Here is a 24,845-nt window from a genome sequence, read left to right as displayed (position 1 = left end):
CCCCTGTTTTCCCAAACGTCCCCTTAGAGTCCAACTTCCTAAACTTTGCTGTATGTCTCACCTTTCTTACAGTTTGCAGGTGAGACAGAGTATACCCCTATCCTCCCTCCCCCTCCTGTGTGTGTGTGTGTGTGTGTGTGTGTGTGTGTGTGTGTTTCAAGACACGGTTTCTCCGTATTGTCCTGGCTGTCCCAGAACTCATTCTATAGACCAGGCTGGCCTTGAACTCCCTGCCTCTGCCTCCTGAGTGCTGTAATTAGAGATGCACAGGACCACCACGCAGTTCAGGTACTCACTCTGCACTTGCCTCTACTGGCAGGAACGCATACATATTTGTAATAGTCTACATCCTCAAATAAACAACTCATGTTTATCCACTCAAAATTAAAACCAATACAAAAGTAATATAGAAGCCTTAATAATATTTTGAATTAAGTATTTATTAAAAATTAGCATAGTTAATATTCCAAACTATATTAGCTCATGTACTAAAATAAATGCCAAAAGGAAAAAATATCCTTAAACCAAATTAGGAAAAGAATAAAACCCATGGAAAAGAACCAGCACTTATTCTTAGGCTGCCTCTAAGAAGAATGGTGCCATTTGCAAAGAAAAGTAGACTTTATAATATCAAAATATAAAATGCTTACATATTAAAAAAACTGTTTTTTTGAAAAGTCATATGTTTATACTTAGATTTATTGTAGCGCTACCTATAGAGAGACACTTGGTCTTGACCCAATACATGGAAACTTTATCCAGAATTTTGTCATCAGGACATCAGCCATCTTGCTTACATGACAGCTGATAAGCTTCTGATAATATGGCTACTTACTAGTCCTATTTATTGACCTACAATTAACATTTTGATAAGAAAGGGGAAACATTAAGTATCAGCATGCACAATAGAATTCTATTTTACAATTAAGTTATTTTGAACATGTACCAAACATTAATACTGATAACCTCTGGGTGGTAGGTTTCCCTTTTGTTTGTCCATCTTTTTCTGTACTGTATCATCTCCACGGGAATCTGTATTTAAAAGCGGCAGTCCCCCTGCCGGGCAACCAATGCTCATGCTCACTTTTGTTTGAAGACTTCACTTTTTGCTGTCACATATTTATATAGGGACATGTGTACTAAAAAGAATTTAATTCAACACTTGACAAAATTGTACACATTAGTAGCCTTAAAAAGTGTGTCTGGCTTCTGAAGCAACAATTCCCTTTTAGGTATCTCTAGTGAAAGACTCATCAAAATGTCCAAAGTTACAGCTGTATTATGACTACAACAGCTAAAAGTTGGAAATGTCACAAACATTTAGTGGTCATTATACAAACAAATGATGCATTTACGATTTCCTTTCTGGAGTATTAACTAAGAAAAGTGTTTATTAATGGGTACAGGTAGAAATCAACTGTAAAACTGCACAGACTTTGTACCCATCATATAAGCCACTTTACATGACACATTTACATGCACATGAAAAATGACTGACAGGAAGCATGTCAAAAATAGCAGTGATTATCTTGAGAGAGCATTGTCACGGGAAAATGTTTCCTAATTCTTCTTTATGATTCCTTACAGTGAGGTATCTTTAGTAAGCACAAAAATAGAAATGTTATTTTTCAAGTACAGACTACTATAATGTGTGCTACTGTAACAATCCTTTCTGTGTTGTATATCTTATCTTGTTTGTTCCCCTTTATTTATAATGGCAACTTGCCTACCAGCTTCTGTCATACAGTACAGCTTCGCTATAAGTGCACATACATCATTCTTTATTTGGGTGGAACTGACAATATCATGATACAACTAGTGGTTTGCAAAGTGAAAAGAGAAAACAGAAAGCCACACTCACCCACTCCCATGGAAAAGAAAAATCAACTCCAATTCATTTTCATAGAAATGTAGGTAATTTCTGTCTTTCCAGAAGCATGAACTTTCCCTGCATTTTATGTAGCAGCTATAGTGTGTAATTGCATTTGCATGAATGGAAGACATTTTACTACTATAATTCAGATTACAACGATAATTGCTTTTAAAGGAAAAATATGACACCTTAATTTTTTTATTCTTTTGGATTGTGGTTTGACTTTTGTTAACAATTAACAGAAGGCTGATGTCAGCCTCCTTTTGTAGAATATAATTTCTGTAGCAGCTCAACCTAACATCCTCTAAACATGCAAGAGAAAAAATAATTCAACCGGGTGTGTTCTTTTACTTCAATTAAACTCACACAGTTGGATACCTACTGCTGCCAAAACAGTAATATAATTTATACATTATAGTCCACATAGTAAAACTACACTAAAAGTCATTTAACAATATTTATAACACCATAAAATACAGTGTTAAAATATATGAACTGCAATATGTACCAAAATTATAAAATTTGTTTCTCATCATCAGTGATTAAAACCAGGATCATTACTCTAGCTCAGTACTCACAACCCTGGTGACAGATTAGAATTCAAATCTTAATGATCAATTTACAATTAACAAGATAGAAGTGAAACAAATTAAACCAACCATTATATATAACGAGACCCCACGGACTCCCATTGTTCCTCTTAATTACAAGACGCAAATCACGAATACACAATGGGCACTGCTAGACATCAATCCACAGGCCTAGCAACCAGCAAGTCACAAGGACAGGAAACGAAGAGAAGCAAAATCACACAGACCCAGGTCTGTGCTCCTTCCTGTCCTTCTAGAGTGCAAGGAGAGAGAGAGAGAGAGAGAGAGAGAGAGAGAGAGAGAGAGAGAGAGAGAGAGAGAGAGAGAGAGAGAGAGAGACAGAGAGACAGAGAGAGAGAGAGAGAGAGAGAGAGAGAGAGAGAGAGAGAGAGAGAGAGAGAGAGAGGCTGAGACCTAGAACGAAGTATGCTTGATCTCCACATGCACTAATCTGTCTGCATGGCCTCAGGCTCACCTTCAGTCAGTGCCCAAATTCCCTAGGTTGTCCCAGAACAGGTTTTAGATCACAGTGCAGACTGTGCCTCTAACATTTTATTTTAATTTTTTTTTTGTTTTTTTTTTTTTGGTTTTTTTTTTTTTTTAGACAGGGTTTTTCTGTGTATCTCTGGCTATCCTGGAACTCACTCTGTAGACCAGGCTGGCCTCAAACTCAGAAATCCACCTGCCTCTGCCCTCCCAAGTGCTGGGATTAAAGGTGTGCACCAGCACTGGCCGGCTTCTCTAACATTTTAATGTGGATTTTCCAAATGTCTAGGGAGAATACTTACTTCTTTCACTTTGACAAAGAAAAATAAATTGTATCAAAGATATTTAAGTATATTCATTTATCTCCCCATCAACCTTGTAACTATGTAAGCTCTCAGTGCACTATGGAATATAGACGGAATGGGTAGCTAAAGTTTATGTTCAACTAAAATCAGCCAGAATGTCTGCCTGGTGCCAATTAAAAACAAAATGGAATTAATTCTTTTGCCTGATGGTCAAAACAAGCTATAAAAGATGCATGGTATGAACCAAGATGTCAGTCTTCATTTTAAAATGGGACATGCCATGCACAACCCACGGGGTTTCAGGCACTACTGCTTGCACAGTATGGAGTACACACATTGCTAAGTACTGGGCTGATAGTTATGGAGGCTTCCGAGAAAGACACAGTCATCATTGTCATAATCTGATGTACAGTTTACTTGAGGAAAACCACACACACACACACACACACACACACACACAAACACACACACACACACAATTACAATGCATTTTCTGAAAGCAGCTTTGCAGGAGCCTGGGAAGAAGCAAGCTATGTGGGCATGGTGAGCCTATACTGTTCAATTCTCTAGTGACTCCTCACGGGCTCTAGTCAAATGCTTCGATCTGTATGCGGGGGTGGGGGGGTGGGGAGGTGGTGGGGGGGTTGGGGGGTAGGGGTGAGGGATGGGGGGGTTGGGGGGTAGGGGGTGGGGAGGTGGGGGAAAGCCCGCTTTCAATGCTCTTTGAATTCATTTGTTTAGTGTGGCATTCTGAATAACACAAAAGGCTTACAGAAATTTTAGCAAGGAAAAGGGGAAATAACTTTTTATTATCAACCAAAAAAATCATGTTTTATTTTTATTAAAAATTTACCACAGTACTTTGAGAATAACTTAAACCAAAATTACTACATGGATTAAATAATTACTCTGGAGACTGAATTTCCACAATGAGAGAACTCTTAACCTCAAAGGCCAGCAGAAATGCTTTACCCCAAGAGTTTGGCACAGAGTACACAGAAGCATGTCTAGAGGTGGTAAGTCTTATTACATTATGCTTCATATTTTAAAAGAAACATCTGAGCCTTTGGGGATTTATAGGTAGTTTCACAGCAGAAGATAACATTGAAATAGAATGCCAGATGGGCATAAAAGAGAGGGTAAACTTAGGAACTGGGGGAGAAACGAGGCAGGACTGAGGAGAAATGAAAGCACACAAACACGAGCCCTTAACATTCACCGCTCACTGCCTCTACTGCTGTTTTGTGAAGCACATGACTTTCTAACATACAACAATTTATGGCGTGTTTACTACTTGGAAGGCCTGAGCTTTGAAGAACTCAGAGAATTCTGTATGTTACCATTTTGACCCTTCAGACTCAAAACCAGGTGTTACAGCCTGACCTACTAAGTCATGAGCTCCAGCTTTTCTGGGTTCTGTTTAGCCCTACATATTTTCATCACAAACAGACTTTGCCCATTAAAAAATGATATTCATACCTCGCCCAGGTAGTGAAGTTTGCATGTGCTGCGAGAACAGCCCCCGTTGCTTAATGTGGGGTTAGAAAGCACTGTGCAGGGGGCTTATAGCTGCCTTCCCCAGCTGTGACCTCCTCTGCAGCACAGCCAACCGCAGATGGAAATGCTGGGTCCATATTGAGCACTCGGATTTTCCTGTGGTTAGTTTTCACCCAGTACAGTTTAACAACTAGTCACATGGTCTACATCATATTAGGCACTATAGGTAATGTAGAGATAATTTTAATATGTGGGAGAGGGCTTAGGGTGTTGCTCAATGCTGGGCTAGTAGACTAGCATGTGTTAGGTCCGGGGCTCCATTTCTAACACCACAAAAACATAAAATAAAATTAAAAAATGAAATATGTGGGAAAATATGAGCAGGTTCTATATAACGCCTACATTGTTTCATGTCACAGATGCGAGCATTTGTCATCTGTGGATCTAGGTGTGGTGTGAGTCCTGCAACCAACTCCCTGAGGTTGTCAAGGGGTGACTCTGTGTGTGTGTGTGTGTGTGTGTGTGTGTGTGTGTGTGTGTGTCTCACTCCTGTCATTAAATATACTTCTAAATCCCATAGCTATCCGGCAACATGGCTTTAGAAGCGCTTTACAAAGCTGAGGTTTAAGGAGACTGGGCAACTGGTCAAGGTTACATATACAGCAAAATGACTGACAAACCAAGATTCTAATCCAGTTCCTTCTGAATCCCACAGAGTTCTTTCCTAAATAGTGCTTGTCACCCACAAAGGAACAGGCTGGCACCAGAAGTCAGACCAGCATGTGGAGGATAGCACCACACCTGTTTTCCCATTCATTTATCATTCATTCAATAAATATGCATTGGGTGCCATCTATGTGTCAGATATGAAGGAGCAAGTTTAGTGTACAAAGTAGCAGCAGTCAGGACTGAGAGGAACAGAGGTTCAAGTTCACTAGACTGGTATTGTGTAAGACTGATTAATTTAAAGAAGGAAGATAAGGGCCCAGGGACGTACTACAGGTTAGCCCTCGCTCTCAGTGTAACAATTACATTCCAAAATGTCCACCTTTCTACAGGAATTTAAAGGTTCATTTTTCCTCCCTAGCCTTTCCAATAATTAATTCTGCACCTGAGCAATACCTGCCCCTCCTCTCCTTTCTTCTCTTTTAAGAGACAGACTCTTGCTCTGATGCCTAGGCTGGCCTAGAACTCCTCAGCTCCAGAACTTCTCCTGCCTTAGCCTGCTGAGTAGTTGAGACTGCAGGTGCACGTGTCTATATCCAGCAAGCCTGAACGTTTTTTTAACAGCAGATATAAATATCACCATGGCCTTAAGAAAGACTCAAGACATTGGTAACAGCAATACATAGGCCAAACTCTAATTCTCCTCCCCACAAGCTACTCTAATGATTATGCTTTTTTGCTTGTGTAAGAAAAGCTAATTACTGTCGCATGCTGCTGTGGAAGCTAAGTATGTATTGTACCAAGCATGTTTTCATCCTCACTGTCCCAAATGACTGGCCTTAAAGACAGCTTTTGTGTTCCTGAAAAACTATAGCAACAGAAGATTGTAGAACTGCTTGACTTATTTGTATTCTTTATTATGCTAATGGTTACCTTGGACTTTGTTCCTGATTTTCATGGTTTTAAGTTATAAACACTATTAAAAGCCAAGTACGTATACATAACCATAAAAATAAATATTGAAGTTGGGTTGCAAGAGTAGCTTGGGAAGAGAGTGCTTGCTTACCACTCACAAGGCCCTCGAGTCCCATCCCTCCTTGCGACAAAAGGCTGTCTAGATGGACAATCACAAAAATATGCATACAGAGAAAACTGGTTTCACAGAAAACTTACATCAATGCATGGCAAATTTTAGTGTTAAATTACAGTATAGTAAAAATGCAATTTTAAGGCTAAATTTTAGCTATCTAGTAAAAGTATTCTAAAGATAATGTATAATGTTACCCAATCACATACCTGCTCTTTAGTGAGACTTTTTCCAGCTTCTTGGCTAGCATGCAGCATTCTTCTTTTAACTTTGTCAGAAATGTGTTCTGGGAGGTCAACAGTAAATACTGTTCACTTTCTAGAAACAACAATAACCCACCAATATGAGACATCTGTGGCTTTGCTCTGCAACACTTCCAATGCATAGTGCTAAAGTGCTTCAAATCACTATGACCTGCCTAGATCCACCAGATCACTGCCAGGGTCCTAAGTGAGGGACTTGTCATCTGGCGGGACACTGAGTCTTGTGAGACATTTATTTTCATAATAAACTTGTATACCAGGAACAATTTTGATCATATCAGCTTGTGTAACATTTTAGCATGCTCATAAACTGTCAAATATCTCAAATGAAGTCATAAATGCTTATATCTTTGAAGTATGCAAGATATTATATTTTTATTTTGACAATTTTACTATAAACAGTGTCAAAAATTCTCACAACCAGATAACTCGAAAGTTAAACCCGAGGAATTCTCTGCTACACTGTACTTGGTGCTTGATGGTTCTTATCTGCCCATGTTTTGCCCCTTAGAGCTTTCGTACGCTCACTCATCATGAGGTGAAATACACTACAATACTACTGTCCTTAGACATTTCATCATATGCTCATAGTGTGTGCTTCAGTAATGATCTGGCCAGAAATTAAAGAGAGTGTGATTTGTGTGTGTGTTTGCAGAATAAAAGATCTTAAAGATGGTTTTAACAGTTAAAACCTTACCCAACCCTCAGGTCCTGCTCCAAAATCTTGGTCCAGGAGGATTCTGCTAGCAATGGGCCAAGGACAATTTCTCCTATGAATTCCCCTTTGTGTTAGTTTAAATTAAAAAAAAATCTACAAAATCCTGTGGATTTTTTTTTTTCACTTTTTTTCTGGCTAAATGCTAAGAAGAAACTCTCTATATGAGGCATCATAATAGCTGACTTTATAAGTAAATAAATCCTTTAAAGAACTTCAGGTTACCAATAGGTGGAATCATTTTTTTTTTTTTTTTTTACCATATGTTTAAACACAATATGCAATAAATCCTGTGAAATTCACCTGTAAATAATTTTTTTTTCCTTTTCAGTTTTCGCTCATGTTCGGGGGCAGGGGGAGCATACAGCACACAAAACAAAGCAGAAAAAATCAAGGCTCTAAAATTAAGCGACATTTTTTCTGGAAGAGACAGGATCAATTAAACTTTTGTTTTAATGGTACAATCATCGTGGAGTATGTGGTGAGGAATTATAATGGCTGACACTGTCTTGTTTTGACTAACACTGTCTGTGAACACACAACTCAAAAGCGAAAGGAACTACATAACGCTCTGACTGCACACATCAAACTGCCTATTTTCAAAGTGCATTTTACTTTCAAATTAAAGGTAAAGATTTACTGGCCAACTCAGTCTGCAGAATAGTGCCAACGTGGTGAAGGATGGCGATTTTGGGCCAAGCTGCCAGCTGTGGTCAATGCCTTGTATTAGTGAATTTTAACAGCAGTTCTGAGAAGCTGATGAGTGCAGAGGATTAAGCATCACTCTCGACTGCATTGGGGGAGGTGGGGAAATCATACAAATGCTAAAAATGTTCGAAGCTGCAAAGATTAAATAAAGGAACATATCAATTTGGAGCCACTGAATTACATCCAGCTGCGACAGTGAATTAAGAACCGATTAATGGCTAAAGCTTTTCTCCAGTTTGGATGCTGAAGCAAACTCATTAGGCTTTTAGAGTAGCTATAATGTGTGTACTGTGGGAACTGTTCAATGCTATTCAGGAGACTCTAACTGTAAGCTCAGAGCATTTCCCGCAGAGCTTCTGATGCTATTTTCTTTATATAACATGTGTGCCTGAAAACCCAGCCAAAAACAAGCCCTTTGTTTTTCTACTTTGTTGTGGTCTCTCTCAGCTTTACGTTTCTTGAACACAGGTAAATAAACTCATAATCCAGATGGTGCAACAGATGTGAGAGCAGCACTCTGAAGTCAACAGACAGTGGGCAATCCTTGCCATTTTCTCTTTTAAACGCTAACTAATATGTAATTCGGAATCTCCGGTGTAGTTAGCATCTGCTCCCTTCGGCCAGCCAAAGGTTACAGGTGTTCCTGATGTCATTTCACAGTAAGGGTGGGCCTCGCTGGTGAGCAGTGCCCAGGCTCTAATCTCTCCCTACCACCCACCAGTTTTGTCGTGCTGGGTCTCCATTTGCTGTATCTTCTGTGTTAGCTCCTGCTCTCTCTGCTGGGCCTGAAGGGCTTGGGCCTTTGCTTCATTGCTAAAGCTTTGCTGAATGCTATCTTTTTCCAGTCTGCAAAACAGAAAGGAGACAGAGACATAATCTGCTGGTGCCCAGCCCTCCATCATTCCCCCGCAGACTACAGACTGCAGACAGGTAGTAAACTAAAGCAGCAGAAGCTAATCTTTCTGTAGTCTCCCCATTCTGCACAAGAGAGAAAATCCAAAGGACTATCTCTAAACAGTGCAGCATACACACCAGAAGTCTAAGCAGACCGAAGGGTGAAGTTTTAAAAATTCAAACAAAATCATAACAGTGAAACGCTTGTATTTTATAACCTGATTATTTTAATTTGTGTTTGTGTGTGTGCGCGTGTGTGCGTGCACGCTCACACATGCCAATGTGCAGGTGAAGATCAGACAGCACCTTCTGGGAGCTGGTTTGGCTTTTTCCTTTAGCCCTGTAGGGCTCGGACAGGACTGGAACCTTTAGACTTTTACCTTATAAGCACCTTCCTCGAGGAGCCGCCTTATCAGCCCTGACTCTGCATCTTCATAATACACATGCTTTTTTTGCTCTATTCTTGCTGTCTTGTATTATCATCAATCTTTCATCTTCTGGATGGTCGCTATTTCCTAAGACTGTGAAATTCTAGGAAAAACATGACTTAATTCTTAGTCTTGGGAAAATTTACTTTAAAACTAAGCCTCATAGACTACTTCTGGTTTTCTTCCAAGTTGTAAGATATAACTTCAAATATACTGGCAGAGGCTGTTGAGAGGCCAGCACCACATGCCTGCTCTCATTAAGTACTTTCATACACCAGGCTGCACACCGGGAATGGACAGGAATGTGAACACGAGCTGCTTCCCTCCTCTCTTCATAATAAAATTTCCTTTTGGGTCATGCTGACAGAATTGCAGGATGAAGACAACATGCTATCTCTCTTTACAAGAGAATTTATTTTTGTTGTTTCATTTTGTTGAGACTGGTAGGGAGGGTGGCCTCAAAGTTGCTAGTAGCTGAGGAGTACCTTGGATTTATGATTCTCCTGCCTCTACCCCTATGAATGCTGGGTTAGATGCATGCACCATCATGCCCAGCATTGCAAAGTGCTGGGCACTCACCCCAGGGCTTTGTACATGTCAGGCACACTCCCTACTCAGCTACATTTCCACCCAGAGAGGCTCTTCCTAAACAAGCTGAGGCTGAGGGGGAACACGGCCCTGTCACACCTACTCTGTGCTCATGTTGCACACCACATCCGAACCCTTGCTGGGTGGGTTCTTCAAGCTCTATGAGAAGCAACATGAGGGTTTCCTTCAATTAAGGGACTCAGTTATTTCCATCTCCTGATCTCCTTGTGGGCATTTCTCATCCATGCTGCTTTAGTTTACTAATTGAGATATTTACTGCCTAGCCTTTGCCAAACTAAAAATAAACAGTTCCATAAAGCTATCACTACCAGTCTATGTACCGCTGTGGAACTTCAATTCACTGGCTTCTAATTATATGGCAACATAAGGAAAGCCTGTACTGAGATTGGTCAATGCGTGTGGTAGTGTTGTAGTGTAAAGCTCCAGAATGAAAATACACCCACACCTCACTCAAATGGAAGCATCAGGGGTCCATGCTAAATGTGAAATAAGGTCCCTTCTGGTACTTCTAACAACAACACCCCCTGGATGTGCTCCAAGGTCTTGTCTCACACTCAGTTCCAAACTAGTATATCGCAACAAATGGATAGTCAGACGAGGCTACTTTTGCCTCCCCCTTCACACCACGTATTTTCTGGCTAAGGATCACTGCACATGTTTCTTCCTCTTCTTGGAATGCCCCGGCCCACCCAGCCAACCCCCTATACGAAGCATACTAGCTCTCTTGGTCATACCTTAAAATTCTACCCTTCTTTCTCCTGTCTTTTCTAAATCAACTATTCCACCCTGGGTGACCTTGGTATGTGCTGTGTCCACCCTAGAGTGATGTCATACATTTGTTATCGGTTTACATGTCTGTTTCCTTTATAATCTTACATTTTCTCTACCCTAAACCCAGATCAGGGCTCAGAACATAAAAAATAGGCACTGCATGCTAAATGGCTGAATGTTCTTAAGCCTTAAGTTGCAGGACTGGGGTGAGGGAGGACTGGAGAGGAAAGGGAGGCAAAGGAGAGACAGACGGATAAGCCTTTAGGTGAAACAGGAGGATCTGTTCAAGTCTGTAGAAGCAGGCAAAGCTTTCTCAGACTCTTAGAACAGAGAGTCCGCACTAGTTCAGCTCTTAGTAGTATTGCATGCTATAGGTCCTGTGGCTGAAGGGACTGACTAGAGAGCCTTCTGTATTCTTCCTGTGAGCAGTCATAGCCCAGTCTGAGCACGGGACAGGGTTAGAGGTGTGTAAATGAGATGACTCCAAGACTCTCTGTTGACTGTGTCAGAGAAGGGAAAGGGGCATTACCAATAATGAAGGAAATGTCAGACAGACACTGCAGGATGTCAAGGATAGACTAACAGTTCCCAACATAAATCCCAGCAGCAAGAAGCTGCCTGGTGAGTGACATTCTGAGCTGACTAAGAAAAGAATACAGGCTAACAGAGCTCTTGTCATAAAGCTGTGCAAAAGACCCCTCACCAAAGGCTGTTCTTCTACCCTCCCCCAACTGCCACTTGAGTGGGTACGTACGCTGTTTTCCATGGAAGAAGGTATGTACATTGCTGTTTTCTGACTTCCTTCCCCCTTTTCCAGCCCCCCTCTGTTCCTCTTTCCCCTTATAAGATCTTTCTGATTAAGTCAACTTCTCAAGAAATTTTAGACCGTCCGATCTGAAGGGAAATCTCATTTTCTTTCATGTAACCATCTCATTTTAGACCTGAACAAATAGCAGAACACAATCAACTTTGAAAACCCTGAAGGCCATAAACAATTTGAAATCCATTCATAAGCTACTCAGTGAATGATTTCAGTGCAGAAATAAGAATAAAACTATCTTTGCTCAAGGAAAACTCTTTTATAACACTCTAGAGATAATGTAGTAATGAAACTAAAGAATTAACTAAAAACCACTCAGGTGTTCAAATGACCCACTAAGTATTTTTCATTATGTATGTGAAAGACATTATACTAGGCATTGTGTCTACTGAAAGTAAGGCTTAGTAGGCCTTGACTCTAGAAGGGATTTCAGACTAGACAAAGACAAACAAATAACAACCTCTATGGAGTAATAGTCCATGAGAAAGGTAGAGATGGAAGGCTACTAAGACAATGGACAGAATGGCTTGATCACCTCATGAAGAGATTTCCCCCCCCCCCCCCCCCAAGTAGGCTTTTTCTCATTGGTTTCTCACAGTTGCTGACGGTCACATTTAACAAAGTTTGTACTTATCCCTATGTGGTTCTGCAAACCAGAACTCAAGCAATAGCTGTAGGGAGTTTCTTAGTAATTATATTCACACTGGCTAAAAACTAGAAACAACCTAAATGCCTATTACCTGTTATGAATCATATGTGTAGGATAGCTTAGCCAGAGAGAATCTAGAACCCCATCAAGAATGGAAGAACCTATGGTACACGCAACTCCTAGATGAACCCAAAAAGCAGCATGTGTAGAAGAGCCATATTTACCATCTTATGTATTTAGCACTCTAGACTAGAAAACCCTACATGATGTTGACTCCATGGTGCCAAACCAGGGTAGATCATGTTTCCAGGTCCTGCTGATAGGGGAAGGCTGTGAGAGAGAAGTTTTGGGCAGACAGGAAAGGATCTGTGTAACAACTGTGATACCTCAAACACTTTATATTCTTCTTACAACACATTCAACCGCACCTAAAATTTGTCACTATTGCTACATGTGTCAGCTCATGCCTATGGCCCCAGCGCTTGAAATTGTTGAGCCCAGCCTGGACTGTTTAGTGATTTCCCATATCAACAAAATTTGACTTTTATTGTACTTAAGTTTGCCTCAATAAAGCTAATTTTTAAAAGGAGCAAATACTGTAAAAATGGGGACAACTCCTTTCATTCTTCCAGTTACCTAGATAGCTATGATCTGGGGGCTGGCCATGTTCATGTCTACGTTTGTGAGATAGGCCCACAGAGTGTAGGTCCAGCTGCTCTGGAACTCTCTGTACACTAGAGTGACCTGCCTTTGCCTTCCAAGTACTAGGCTTAAAGGTGTGCTACCATGACAGGATTTTCTTGTTGTTGTTTTTAATAAAAGAGAATGAAAAGGACTGATGGGTACTAGACAGGCTTCAAAAATATGCCAAATTGTCTAGTGTGCTGCTGCAATGCCAGCAGTTGAGAGTCAGAGACAGGTTGATTTCTGTGAGTTTAGGGCCAGCCTAGTCTACAGGGCAAGTTCTAGGATAGCCAAGGCTAGATAGAGAGAACCTAGCTCAAAAGAAAACAAAACAATAACAATAACGGCACTATCCAAGTATACAATTAACTTAGCTTCTCCCCCCCCACCCTTTTTCTAGTTATGGTTCTGGCTGACTCTATCTTCTAAAACATCACAATGTACTTATAATTCTACTTTTCATATCACTTATTATTTTAAATATTTCCATTTTATAATGTAACAGAACAGAAGTGACCTGTTAGCTCTTCACAAAGTTATTAATAATCCTCAAGTTCAACAATCAGCCTCCAGTCTATGATCTATGAACACTAGTGATAATGTTACCAATGTCACTAAGTGGTGACTAAAGCATCCTTTCCATCTGCCATGTCTCTCCTTAATTTACCTCTGAGTTCTGAAACGCCAGTATTGCACATACAATCCCTTGGGGGTATGAGGTGTTTATTTTTAAAGCACAGAATAGAGCATTTTGTGGCAGTCACCTCTCTGGTTGAAAAAACTTCTAAGAAGCTGGGATTTAGCTTGGTCATAAAGAGCTTGCATAGCATGTCCTATCTCTAGAGTCACGACCACTACCACCATGAAAGAGCACCTGCAACAACAAACCTTTGCAAGATTTACACGTTGACTAGCCAAAAACTATTCTTGAGGAAATGTAGAGAGAAGCAAGAGTTTGGCGCAGGTTATATTTTGGACAAGTGGTACCCATTTGTCTCAGATTGGTAACACTAGTCTTCATCACTTGGTCTGTATCATTAACATGCTTGGAAATGTTTAATGACTGTTCTTATGTGCTAGGGAAGAAATCTTTCATTTGTAGAGCTAAGCAATATCCACTATAGACATTTCCACTACAACCTGTTTTAAAGTAACAGAGACACATCACTGGCCTAAAGGCTGGGAAGAAAAACACATGATTACCCTCATGTGCTGGTATCAGCAGCCTTGTAATGGATGGAGTTGGGTGAGCTCTCTTGGATTTCTCCTTTGTAATTAATAGGCAATCTGTTGGAAGATGCTGATATTATGCAAATATCTTATTGTAATAATAACATCTCATCTATGTTGCACATCTAATGATAATGGTGTTTCTACTCCATAATTCTTTATGCATATTAGTTAACTGTTAGCTAATTGGTTATTGTCCTGCATAGAAGAATCTCCTTTTTTCATAATGAGTTTACTGATTTCACTTTGGAGTTCTGGATTCATACTTTACTTAGTGCATGATAACCCACTTTGACTGTTTATTTGAAGATTCAACTGACCCTGCAGTTGGGTAGTAGAATCTGCTCAAACTGGTCCCTGTGTGACAAGTCCTCTTTGTCCTTTTATGCTTCAAGTCTTTCTATCCCAGGATGCTGTGGGCTCATTTTATATGACCTTATGCTCTTTTTGTGTATTCCAGTGGAGAAAACAACATGTGTCACTGGGTCATCTACCTCCTTATATGTGTAGCTGTTGAAAAATAATGTTTCTATAATACTGGGCTCATTTATTAACAACAGGAAAAAATGTTAAAATCCTTTTAGGTATTGATCATTTGATGAGCTAGTATTTATTTATTTATTTATTTATTTATTTATTTAAAGATTTACCTTTTTTCTATTTATAGGAGTACAGTGCAGTTGTCTTCAGACACACACAAGAAGAGTGCATCGGATCCCATTACAGATGGTTTTAGATCCACCATGTGGTTGCTGGGAACTGAACTCAGGACCTCTGGAAGAGCAGCCAGTGCTCTTAACCACTGAGCCATCTCTCCAGCCTGAGCTAGCATTTATTAATTTCTATTATAAACTTTCTTTCCATCTTTTATATATTCCTCCTACCAACCCCATTAGATAGGCTGTCTTATTGTTTTCATTTTACAAGTAAAGAATCTTGAAGGTTATATAATTTCTCTCAGTTCCTCAGTTAAAGGTATAACCTAGGATTCCCACACACTCTGCCTCTGATATGCAGGGATTTGCTTCTCTTCAGTCACTTATGAGAAATGCAGAGAAAAGAGAGAGGATTAGAAAGACTTTGGGGTCTTATTTCAGTATCCACACATGAGTCTCACGTAGCACATCCTGAAGGTCAAATAGTTCTTCCCACTTTCCTATCTGTCCTAGGTGTTTTGGGCCATATCTTCCTAATGTATACCTCCTGTGCCAGGAAATACACCACCCTCTGCAATAACAATGAAAGGTATCTCTGTCTTAAGACGGTAAGACTTCTAGAAAATATTGTTATGTACATCTACCTGAAAGTAAATACACAGGGAACTAACTTTTGCTTGCTCATGAATTTATCTACAGCTCCTGGATGGTGCCCGATACAGTTGTACAGTCAGTAAATAGTAAAAAGGACAAATGAGCAGACGAATGAATGGCTGTTAGGAGAGCCTCCTAAGAATCTCCCCAGATGCATGCCCTTTTTACTGACTAGAAAAAGTGATGAGAGATTCTCATATTAATTAAGGATTTCATTTTGCTTTGTCATCATTATTATTCCAAGTAATAGCAACACAAATCAGTCATAACCTTAGCAGACTGCCTGGTATTTTCCATATTTTGAAATGAACTGAGTGACTTGGCAATGCCTGGCTACTGCCAATAGCAGCTGTGTACTTAAATTTAAGTAAACGTCCAAAATCTGAGGAGAGTAACCAGGAAAGACCCAGGTTCTGTAATCTTCCTTCCTTAGTGGCATCCCCCATTTTTTCTATAATAAATTGCTTTCATTTTCCTCGTTGGAAACTGTCAGAATTTTAAGTGCAGTGTTGAGTCTGAGCTTCAGATCCGAGCATGAGTCACTTCCCGGAAAAAAGGAGGTCAACTTCTTTCAAAGAAACACACACAAAGGAACAGAAATATTCAACAGACATCTCTGAAAGAACATCTCCCTCCAAAAATGTTCTTAGAGCAGTTCCAAACCACTTGAGGACTCACCTTCAAGGCAAAGCAGGAGGTGTGTCCATCTAGATAGTGTCTGTCGGTATTAGACACACTGTATTCATATCCACTTACAAATGTTTGTGTGTCCACACTCGTGTGTGCGCACGTGCATGCATGCGCGGGTGTGTACTTGTTTGTTGTGTTCCCTCATACTAGGAAGAGCTCTAACACTGACTTATACCAGCCTTTGCTTAGAATCAACCTGTAGACTAAGTGGCTTCATTCAGCACATGATAGTGCCTTCTGTTTCAGAAGACACAGTCAGATGCATTGACCTGTCTTTTCTTCAATGAATTCAGAGATATGGAAGAGATACTATTGCTTTACAGGAAGTATCTCAAGCTTGGTGTATTAAATATTTCTTTTCTATCCTTTAAAAATATTTGTTGTTTATTTAAGTGTATCTGTATGAGTGTGAGGCATGCATATGTTGGTGTGTGTGGAGGCCAGAAGAGAGCATCAGCTACCCGGATGCTGTAGTTACAGGTGGTTGTACAAGAGCCAGCTAACAATGTGTGTTCAGGAGAACTTGGATCTTCTACAAAAGCTGGAGGCTCTCTTAACCACTGGGCCACCTCCGCAGCCTCACAAGAGGACTTGCTCAAAGCCACCTGTATAGCTAGTTAACTAGCAGAGCTGGAAAGAGACTTGTCTTCCACCCTCAAGTCCAGTGCTCTTTCCATTCCACAACACTGCCTTGTGTTTCCTCAAATAGTGTAATACCCACCCATCAAACACTTAGGCAACTTCTTTATGAGAAACACAAATGTACCAAGATTGGATAATACACTAAGGACAGACCATACCCTGGAAGAATTTCTAGTGTAGTCAACAAAATAAACATTTTTATTCTCTAAAGTGCAAAGCTATCAGGGTACAGTAAGTATTGAAATAGGGCTAAATTCTTACTGTTACTCAGGTCCATGAAACAGGAGTGAGAGAGTGGCTAGTGACAAAAAGGGGTGCTGCCAGGAGGCTTACACAAGTAAAGACTTACAGTCTGAGTAGAACTTGAACTTACAAAGGCTGGGAAGAATACTGTGACAAGCGAGTAGGCAGCATGAGCACAGACCCAGGGAAGAGGGCAAGCCAGGTGCCTGTGGAAAACTGCAATCATCTGGCACAATCAGAGGCTGAAGTGTGTATGTTGTGGGATAGCAGTGAGCAGTTGGTGGAGGGGAGATTACTGAAGAAAGATGAAACTAGAGATGGAAGCAGGAGCCAGAACTTGAAGCTATTTTTAAGGCCCTCATCCCGAGGGAAATAGGGAGCCAATGTAGGGTTTTAAGCAGGAGAGTGTTGTGATCACACCCGTGCTTGAGAAAGATCACTCTGGCGGCAGTGAGGGAACAGATGGAGAAGGGACAACATTAGAAGCAGGAAAAGCACTTATTACTACAGCAATAGTAAGAGCAATTTCTACAATGGCTTCTTTAGATGTGGTAGGAACCACAGGTATATACTTAGGCTAAATGGCCATCAAATGTGCACTTGACTAGTTTTCTGTTTTACTTTCTCTCATTGGCCCAGGGTAAGAGTGGGTGGGTGATGCATTAAATGACTGTTGGACAAAGTTCCCATGAACTGTAAAGCACTTCTATGGCCTGTTTTAAAGTACCATGTGTCCAAATTTCCACACTAAAAACTGAATATAAATCTGCTGCTACATAAATAAGTTAGATGATGATTTTTGACTTTGCATCTTCACATCATCAAAAATTCCTATTTTCCATCTATAATTTGTCTATGTAAGATTTGCTAAAGTCTTTGGTCCATTTATGCTTTTTCCTGTAAAATATCAATATATTCAGGTATTAATCTATCTGATGAATAACTTCAAATCAGATACTAATGGGATCAATATATGGCCTTTCTATCACCAAATAAAGGATGTACATCATACTCAAATAATATTGAGCACTGAAGAATTCCTGTTCTGCTATTAAAATCTTAAATTAGTTTATAGAATATAAAACTACATGGAAAAGATTTGGGATCATTTGTTAGCCATTAAATTTATTGAAAAATATGGCATAATAGCAAGAATTATTATTAAGCAAATTTTTGTAATAACTTATTTGTCAAACATGACAGTAATGCTTATTAGTCTGGAGTGTCAGGACAGATATGTTTCACATTAGAATACTGGCCATTTGCAGTAGAAATATGTTTAAAATATATTAACTATGCCAATGCTTTCTTAAGCAAACCCCACCAAATTCAGAGCTCACTTTCAGTGCTGGGAGGAGACTGTGTCACTTGCCCACTATGGAGCTGAGAAGTACTACACTTTCATGAGCGGCAACGAAACTGAGTGTCTTCAGATTCCCACTGTCTCATTCTCCACAATGAGGTAAACAATGCTCTTGCCTCCATAATTAGGATGTCATGATTTGACATTCTTTCTGCTTGGCTTCGGAATACCTGCTGGTGACAACTCTTACCTCCATTCTTCAGTCTCCTCTACTTGACAGTGCAGGGCCTCAGTGGTCCTCTACTTTGTCTCACCACCTCACAGTCTAACCTCATTGCCCCTCTTGCTACATCCTTCTCTGTCTCCATCTTGATGACCTGCTTCTTCATCTATCCTAAAGCTATTTTCTAACTCTTTTCTATACTTCTGCTTGTTAGGCATGTCTCAGGAAGAGGAATGTAAACAACTGAAATCCCATAATACCTCTGAGAACAGTGGTGGCCTTTGAGCTATCATCTCTTTATCTCTACTGATAGTAGAGTTATGGCATTCCTTTGAGTACAGGAGGAAGGATTTAAGTAACTAGGTTCTGATGTCTGTGAGGCCTGGCACCAGAGTCCCTTGCATGTTAGCTCTGCGCCCTAAGGAGGTCTAACATCCTACTCAATGAAAATAAAAACGGGGTCCTTAATAGTACCTTTCCTTATAGAACTATGCAAATATTATGCATACAATATTTTTGGTTTGATGATAACATAGTAAATTCAAAAACAGTAATCAGTACAATCATTTATTTCTTAAGAAATGACTATTCAAAGTGAAGCAGTAATTATAAGAATCTCAAAGATAATCAGCCTGAGGAAAATAAAACCCGTGTTGCAGCTAACAGCTACGTAGGGAAGGTGTATTGAACCACAGATATTCACTTGAGCTCCAGGACTCACCTGAGCCAAGGCGTAAGCCCTGGCTCTTCTCAGGACTGTGATATCAACATGGAACTTCCTCATGGTCAGCCTCAGTGTTCTCATTCATAAAGTCATATTGGGATGCCATGAGGCCTCTACATGAAGCAGTTAGCACTGTCCAGTCTGGGTCACCATTTAAAGAGTGTCAAAATCTGAGTAATGGACTAGCATCTAGTTGTTTTTGTTATCAAAGTTACTTCCAACAACTTGTAACATGTCAAAGATGGATGGTCAGATCTAGAATCTTTGTACTATCATGCTGGTACAGTCTACCTGCTCTCTTACCTTATTCCTCCTCAAGGGATGGTACATCAGAACAGGAATAGTCAAAATGAGGCTTGGCTACTGCCGACAAATTATAAAAAAGCCAAAATTACTTCGTTTTATTAAAGGACCTTGTAACTCATACAATGTAACTGTGTCTATGCTATGTAACATTGGGAAAACTTAGGGACAAAGTCTACAGCTAGCAAATGCTAGTATAGGAGGCTATTAAACATCCGAGATCAAGCTAATGGAATGGCCCTGTGCTGTGAAACAGACTCAAATGTGGAGAGAGCACAGCAGGAAGGAAGAAAAAGAGGCAAAACATGTCTTTAATAATGTGTTATCCTGATCACACATAGAGTGATACTATTTTCTAACTATTGAATTAAATAAACCACACCATTAAAATTAATGGTACCTACTTTCTTTTATTTAAAAAATGTGGCTATTAAGTATACATGTAGCTTATTTGAAATTTTTGCTTTTCATATGTGTTACATGTTGATCTATCTAAGGATAACCTCCTGGTCTACCTCACATATCAAAGCATTATTTTTTATCCAGTGTTCCACAAATAAGAATAACAGAACTGCTAAAATATACTAAATTCATATACCTTCTGAGGGCATATCTTCAAAATTCAAAACTTTATAAGAAGTAAATGTTATTAAAACAACATTCTTTTTAACCTTGAAAATGTTCTAACTTAAGTCAGTTGTTTCTTAAAGGGAGAAGAAAGGATAATTCTAAGAGAACACTGAGAACAGCTAAGGGTGAAGAATGGACCACATCATATGAGATAAGTGATGAGGCTGGAAATGTAACACAGGAGCAGGGAGCATGCCTGACATGTGTGAGTTACCTCCCAGTACCACCCTTAAAAAGTGAATGGTATCTCTTTTGGTTTCTGTAAATTAAATCTGGTTTTAAGTAACTCTCAAAATAAGCCTTCACACTTAATATTAAATTACAAACCAAATTACAGAGTTATTCAACTATAGCAATATATTTCTGTACATGGTTGCAAACTCAAATACAATTGGAAAATGTTTAGCGTTTGATCATCTTTATTTTTTTAAGTGAGAAATAACAGGTTATCTGAGAGTTTTCTAGGAATTTCTGTACTCTATTTCCAGCAATCATGTTCTCGATCTTCGTCATTTGTTTTTAGTAAGAAATGAACTCTTTCCAAGTTCTACCAGAAACCGTACAATTATCAACCTGCTAGCCAGCTTAGTTAACTACCCCTGCCTGGTGAGTTAATCTTCTCCTTTCCCAGTTAAATCTCTTCTTATCTGCACCTTGAGGAATACAAATAAGCCACTGAATGGTTTCAAACTTCCATAAAAAGCAATGGGGTTGAATTTCTGGAAGAAATCTAATTTGAAAATCCAGAAAAGAAGGGAGTGGTGAGCTAGGACCACACAAATTCCTCTTGAAAGTCCCAGTTTCAGGCATCATTGTCATTATAAGATGGTTATTTATAGAAAACTCACTGGTAGAGTCTCCTTGTAGTAAGGATAAATTATAGGCAAATATTTGCAGAAAATTAACATGCAATAAATGCTTTTGATTTTAAGAGCTTGCTTACTACTCATGATGTGCTCCACTTCTGTGTAGTGCATACACATAGATGGAAGGCTGAGCCATGGTTGAAGGATAAGGAAAATATCTCATAGTACGATTCAGCTGTCCATCCTTTTAAGCCTCAGGCAGAGACTGTTGACAGGTTTATAGACCAAAGTATCCATACTAATGGTTTATTATATTAAATCTCCAAATCAGATTTGAAAAGTATCTAAATTCACCCAAATGCCCCGTAATTATGTAAATGCCAATGTTACGTTAAGAACAATCATAAAAGCAAAATTAGGACAGAAAGTATAGAATTCTTTTGAGGAAGGTGACTGGTGTGGGCAGTGAAAAGGAACCTTCGAACCCTGCACCCCATTTCAGAGGACTGGCTAAGCTCAAAGTGGATGGCATCACCTTCCTTCTCTTTCTATGAACTGCACAGCCTAGCACACATGGACTGGCTAGGGGGAGCAGGAGCTGAGATACAATGATGGGGATTTAGAACGAATAATTACCATACGACAGTTTATAGGTGTTCTACCATAAAGCAACTCAGTTTCTCCTGTGTATCTTTAAAATTTCCCTTCTGGTTGATATGTAGAGACTTAACAGAAAGTTTTCGTGAGGTATGAGTTTTTACATATTTACCTGGTAAGTCACACTGCCAATCAATTTAAATGAGTAGAACTTGTAGAACACAGGAAGAGCAGTATACTTGCTAAAAAGATGCTCATTCTACTCCCTGCTGCCACTAAACAACTGTGGCCTTGGGCAAGCCACTTAGCTTCTATGCATGTCAGTTCTCAGGTATTACAGCAAGTATTGGATGAGGTAAATACTTTAACTAGTCCATTCATTTAATCTTAAGGCTAAATTTATAACTGTACAAATTATAATAATGTTTTTAGATAATATGGACATAGATACTGATACATAAACTCACAAACTTTTCTACTATCGTGTCTGATATCTGTGGAGAAGAACTGTGGCTTCTTCATTTTAAAACTTTAAGTGTTGCCTGGTGCAGCTGAAATAGAACACGTGCTCAGTCAATGATGGTTAACAGCAACCAAGCTGTTGTCTCTTTATTGAACGAAACCTTGCAAGACCCCCTTAATGAAAGGCCCTGGATGAACTACCCTGGGTACCACAAACTTGAACTATTTGGGGGAAGTTACTTCCTCTATCTGTGAAGGACAGGCAGCCTAATCTATGGGCTGAATGTTGAAGTGCAACACTCATTGCTATAGGATGTTTTCTGTCTTGTAGTTTGAACTCTGCGGCTCATAGGCATTCTAGTCGTTACTTCAAGAGGCAGCACCATGCTACTGGCACTAACAGAGAAAGACAGCAGTTACTCTGACAGGAAAGGTGGCAAAACCAGCTCAGTACAACAGAAGCCGATGCACTCTAGTCGATCTCAAGTACAATTTGAAATCCTGTACTATTTTCCCTCCGAGACAGTTGTACATAGCTTTACCCAGACTAAAACGAGAACAAAAGCACTCGAGTCCACAAGCAAATAGAATTAAATAAACATCTTCCTCAATTAATAATCAAAGTTCAGTTCCTCCTCCTACTGGCAGAAGTGTGTTGTGGATCCTAGATTACCTGGAAATTCAAAGTGTTCCAGGTCTCCAGACTTAGTCAAATGCACTCTGCTTGATGCAGATTGCTCTGGGTCAGACTGTGTGAACACTATTCAATTTCCTGAAAACCTGAAACTAGCCATCCATTTTTGTTGTCGTCTTTGAGATTGCTTCCCAGTAGCTCCTCCTCCACTGGCATCTTCTTAGTGGTCACATAATGCAAGAAACTTTTCAAATAGAGTGGGAGACAAAGGCTCAGGAGAGCAGCATGCATTGTATGAGCAAAGGCTATTAACAAGGATGGAAGACAGTTTAATTTTAAATTGTCCAAGAAAACAAGAAAGCCCTCTCCTTCTTGCCCCCCTGTATGTTATTTCTATTTCAAACTGTACCTCAGTGTGCAGATGTCCGCCTGCAAGCAGGCTACTGAAGGCCACAAAAGCCAGGGCCACCCCAGCAGCAGAGTGGCAGTTTATGGCTGACAAATGTGTATTTTCAAGCACTCTCCTCACTGAAATAACAGACTGGACTTCACAAAATGAACAGAGACTCCGAACAAGAGAAAACAACCCACAGCATCTATCCTAACATTGCAAATTCCTTGGATATTACAGATGTCACCCAACACTGCATGCATTTGCTTCCCATATGTGAACAAAACCGAAGCATCACAAGATGAATTTGAATCGAATGTTAACCTTCACTTTATTTATTTTTTTTTCTTTTCTTAGCTAATGACACAATTTTAGTAATATTACAATGTAGCTTCTGGCTGGTAAAAAAAAATAAAATTAATGAATAGATTTTTAAAAGCTTGGAGACTTAAAAAAAAAAACCCACCAACTTTCAAATATCTATACTTGATGGTGCAAAGAGCCAAGATAAATGTATTTCAATTGCAACTTCCAAACTAAACTCACAAATTACTACCATTATGCTAAGTGTTAGCTACCCCACTGTGCAGTTTTGCTTTGTGAATTTTTACCTTCCTCTATGAACACTTTTAGCCACGGATCGCACAGCCTTTCAATGTTTTCTGCCTTTTCCTTTAAATAAACTGGCTGTGGCTCCTTCCATCTGGTTCCCCTTCCGTCAGCAACCCTGCACCTGTTCACACCTCCTCTCCTGTTGGATTCCACTGAACATTCCCTCCTCTGCCAGGGCTATTCTGGCACTGGCAACCTTTCTGTCATTCAATCCATCTGTCAGAAGTGAACTTTGTTTACCGCGAGCTTCTGCTTTCTTCTTCAAGAAGCGAAGCCCCTCAAGGTCATTGTCAAGTGAACTGTCGGCAGGGACTGAAAGCCTCTCCTGCCAGCAGAAGACGGAGTTCTGTTGTGTAATTCACTTGTGAAAATTACTTTTGGGTTTGGGAAGACAATAATTTGGAGTTAAGTAGTAAAGACAGGGAGGGTGTTTTAATGATCGTTTGTAAAAGCAGACAGCTGATATGTATTTTCTTCATGTGTGTCTGCACTTCTCATTATACTGAGTAGGAACTATATGCATCAGAAGCAAAATAAAAGTTTTAAAGTGAAATCAAAATATCACAAACAAGCTTACATGATGTAAAAATTGCTCCATAGTATGCAGCATTAACTTGAAGGATAAATATTTTCACTAATGAATTAGCCAAGGGAGAAAGTATTCCAATTAAGAAATTTTACGCTGAAAGGCTTAAAATGTGCAAACATGTACCATTTCGATATTAAGCTAAGGATTAACACACAGCTCCATCACTGCTTTGAAAAACTTATAACCCAGAATATACATATCAAACCATGCACATTTTAAATCTATCACTGAAAAATAAGGTTCTGCTTAAATAATAACAAAATAGAGGCTGCCAAGTGAACACACAATCTACCTAAGGAGGTGTGAGCTGCCTGACAGATCAGCTCTGTGAAGAACAGCAACCCACAGAAAGGAGGGAACTGGACGTTCAGTTCAGTCGATTGTTACCCTCAGCTACGGGATACTTGGTCT

General features: G+C 39.7%; 1 protein-coding gene and 1 long non-coding RNA gene across 12 annotated transcripts in view; one reads left to right on the top strand and one right to left on the bottom strand.

Annotated features, from left to right (window-relative positions):
* Nucleotides 1–24,845, bottom strand: part of Sdccag8 (SHH signaling and ciliogenesis regulator SDCCAG8) — a 194,480-nt gene that overhangs the window by 65,979 nt on the left and 103,656 nt on the right. For 9 of the 11 annotated variants that reach the window (XR_013104485.1, XR_013104484.1, XR_013104486.1 and 6 more), the window contains exons 14-15: nucleotides 8,909–9,036; nucleotides 6,714–6,822 (exon numbers count right to left, since the gene is read on the bottom strand). The exons of the other annotated variants lie outside the window; for them this stretch is intronic. Coding sequence is in view for 6 of the 9 variants with exons in the window: in XM_034520156.2 (XP_034376047.1) it covers nucleotides 6,714–6,822; nucleotides 8,909–9,036 (237 nt within the window). In the remaining 3 variants the exon portion in view is untranslated. The remainder of the gene's footprint in view (nucleotides 1–6,713; nucleotides 6,823–8,908; nucleotides 9,037–24,845) is intronic. 11 annotated transcript variants of the gene reach the window in all.
* On the top strand, nucleotides 3,734–8,393 carry LOC143434741 (uncharacterized). The gene is made up of 3 exons (XR_013104488.1): nucleotides 3,734–3,797; nucleotides 4,113–4,270; nucleotides 7,814–8,393. It is a non-coding gene; the product is annotated as an uncharacterized LOC143434741 (long non-coding RNA).

The sequence above is a fragment of the Arvicanthis niloticus genome, chromosome 16, assembly GCF_011762505.2.
Source record: "Arvicanthis niloticus isolate mArvNil1 chromosome 16, mArvNil1.pat.X, whole genome shotgun sequence".
In the NCBI taxonomy this organism is placed as follows: Eukaryota; Metazoa; Chordata; class Mammalia; order Rodentia; family Muridae; genus Arvicanthis; species Arvicanthis niloticus.
The sequence above is the reverse complement of the archived record's forward strand: the minus strand, read 5'-3'. Positions and strand labels throughout refer to the sequence as shown.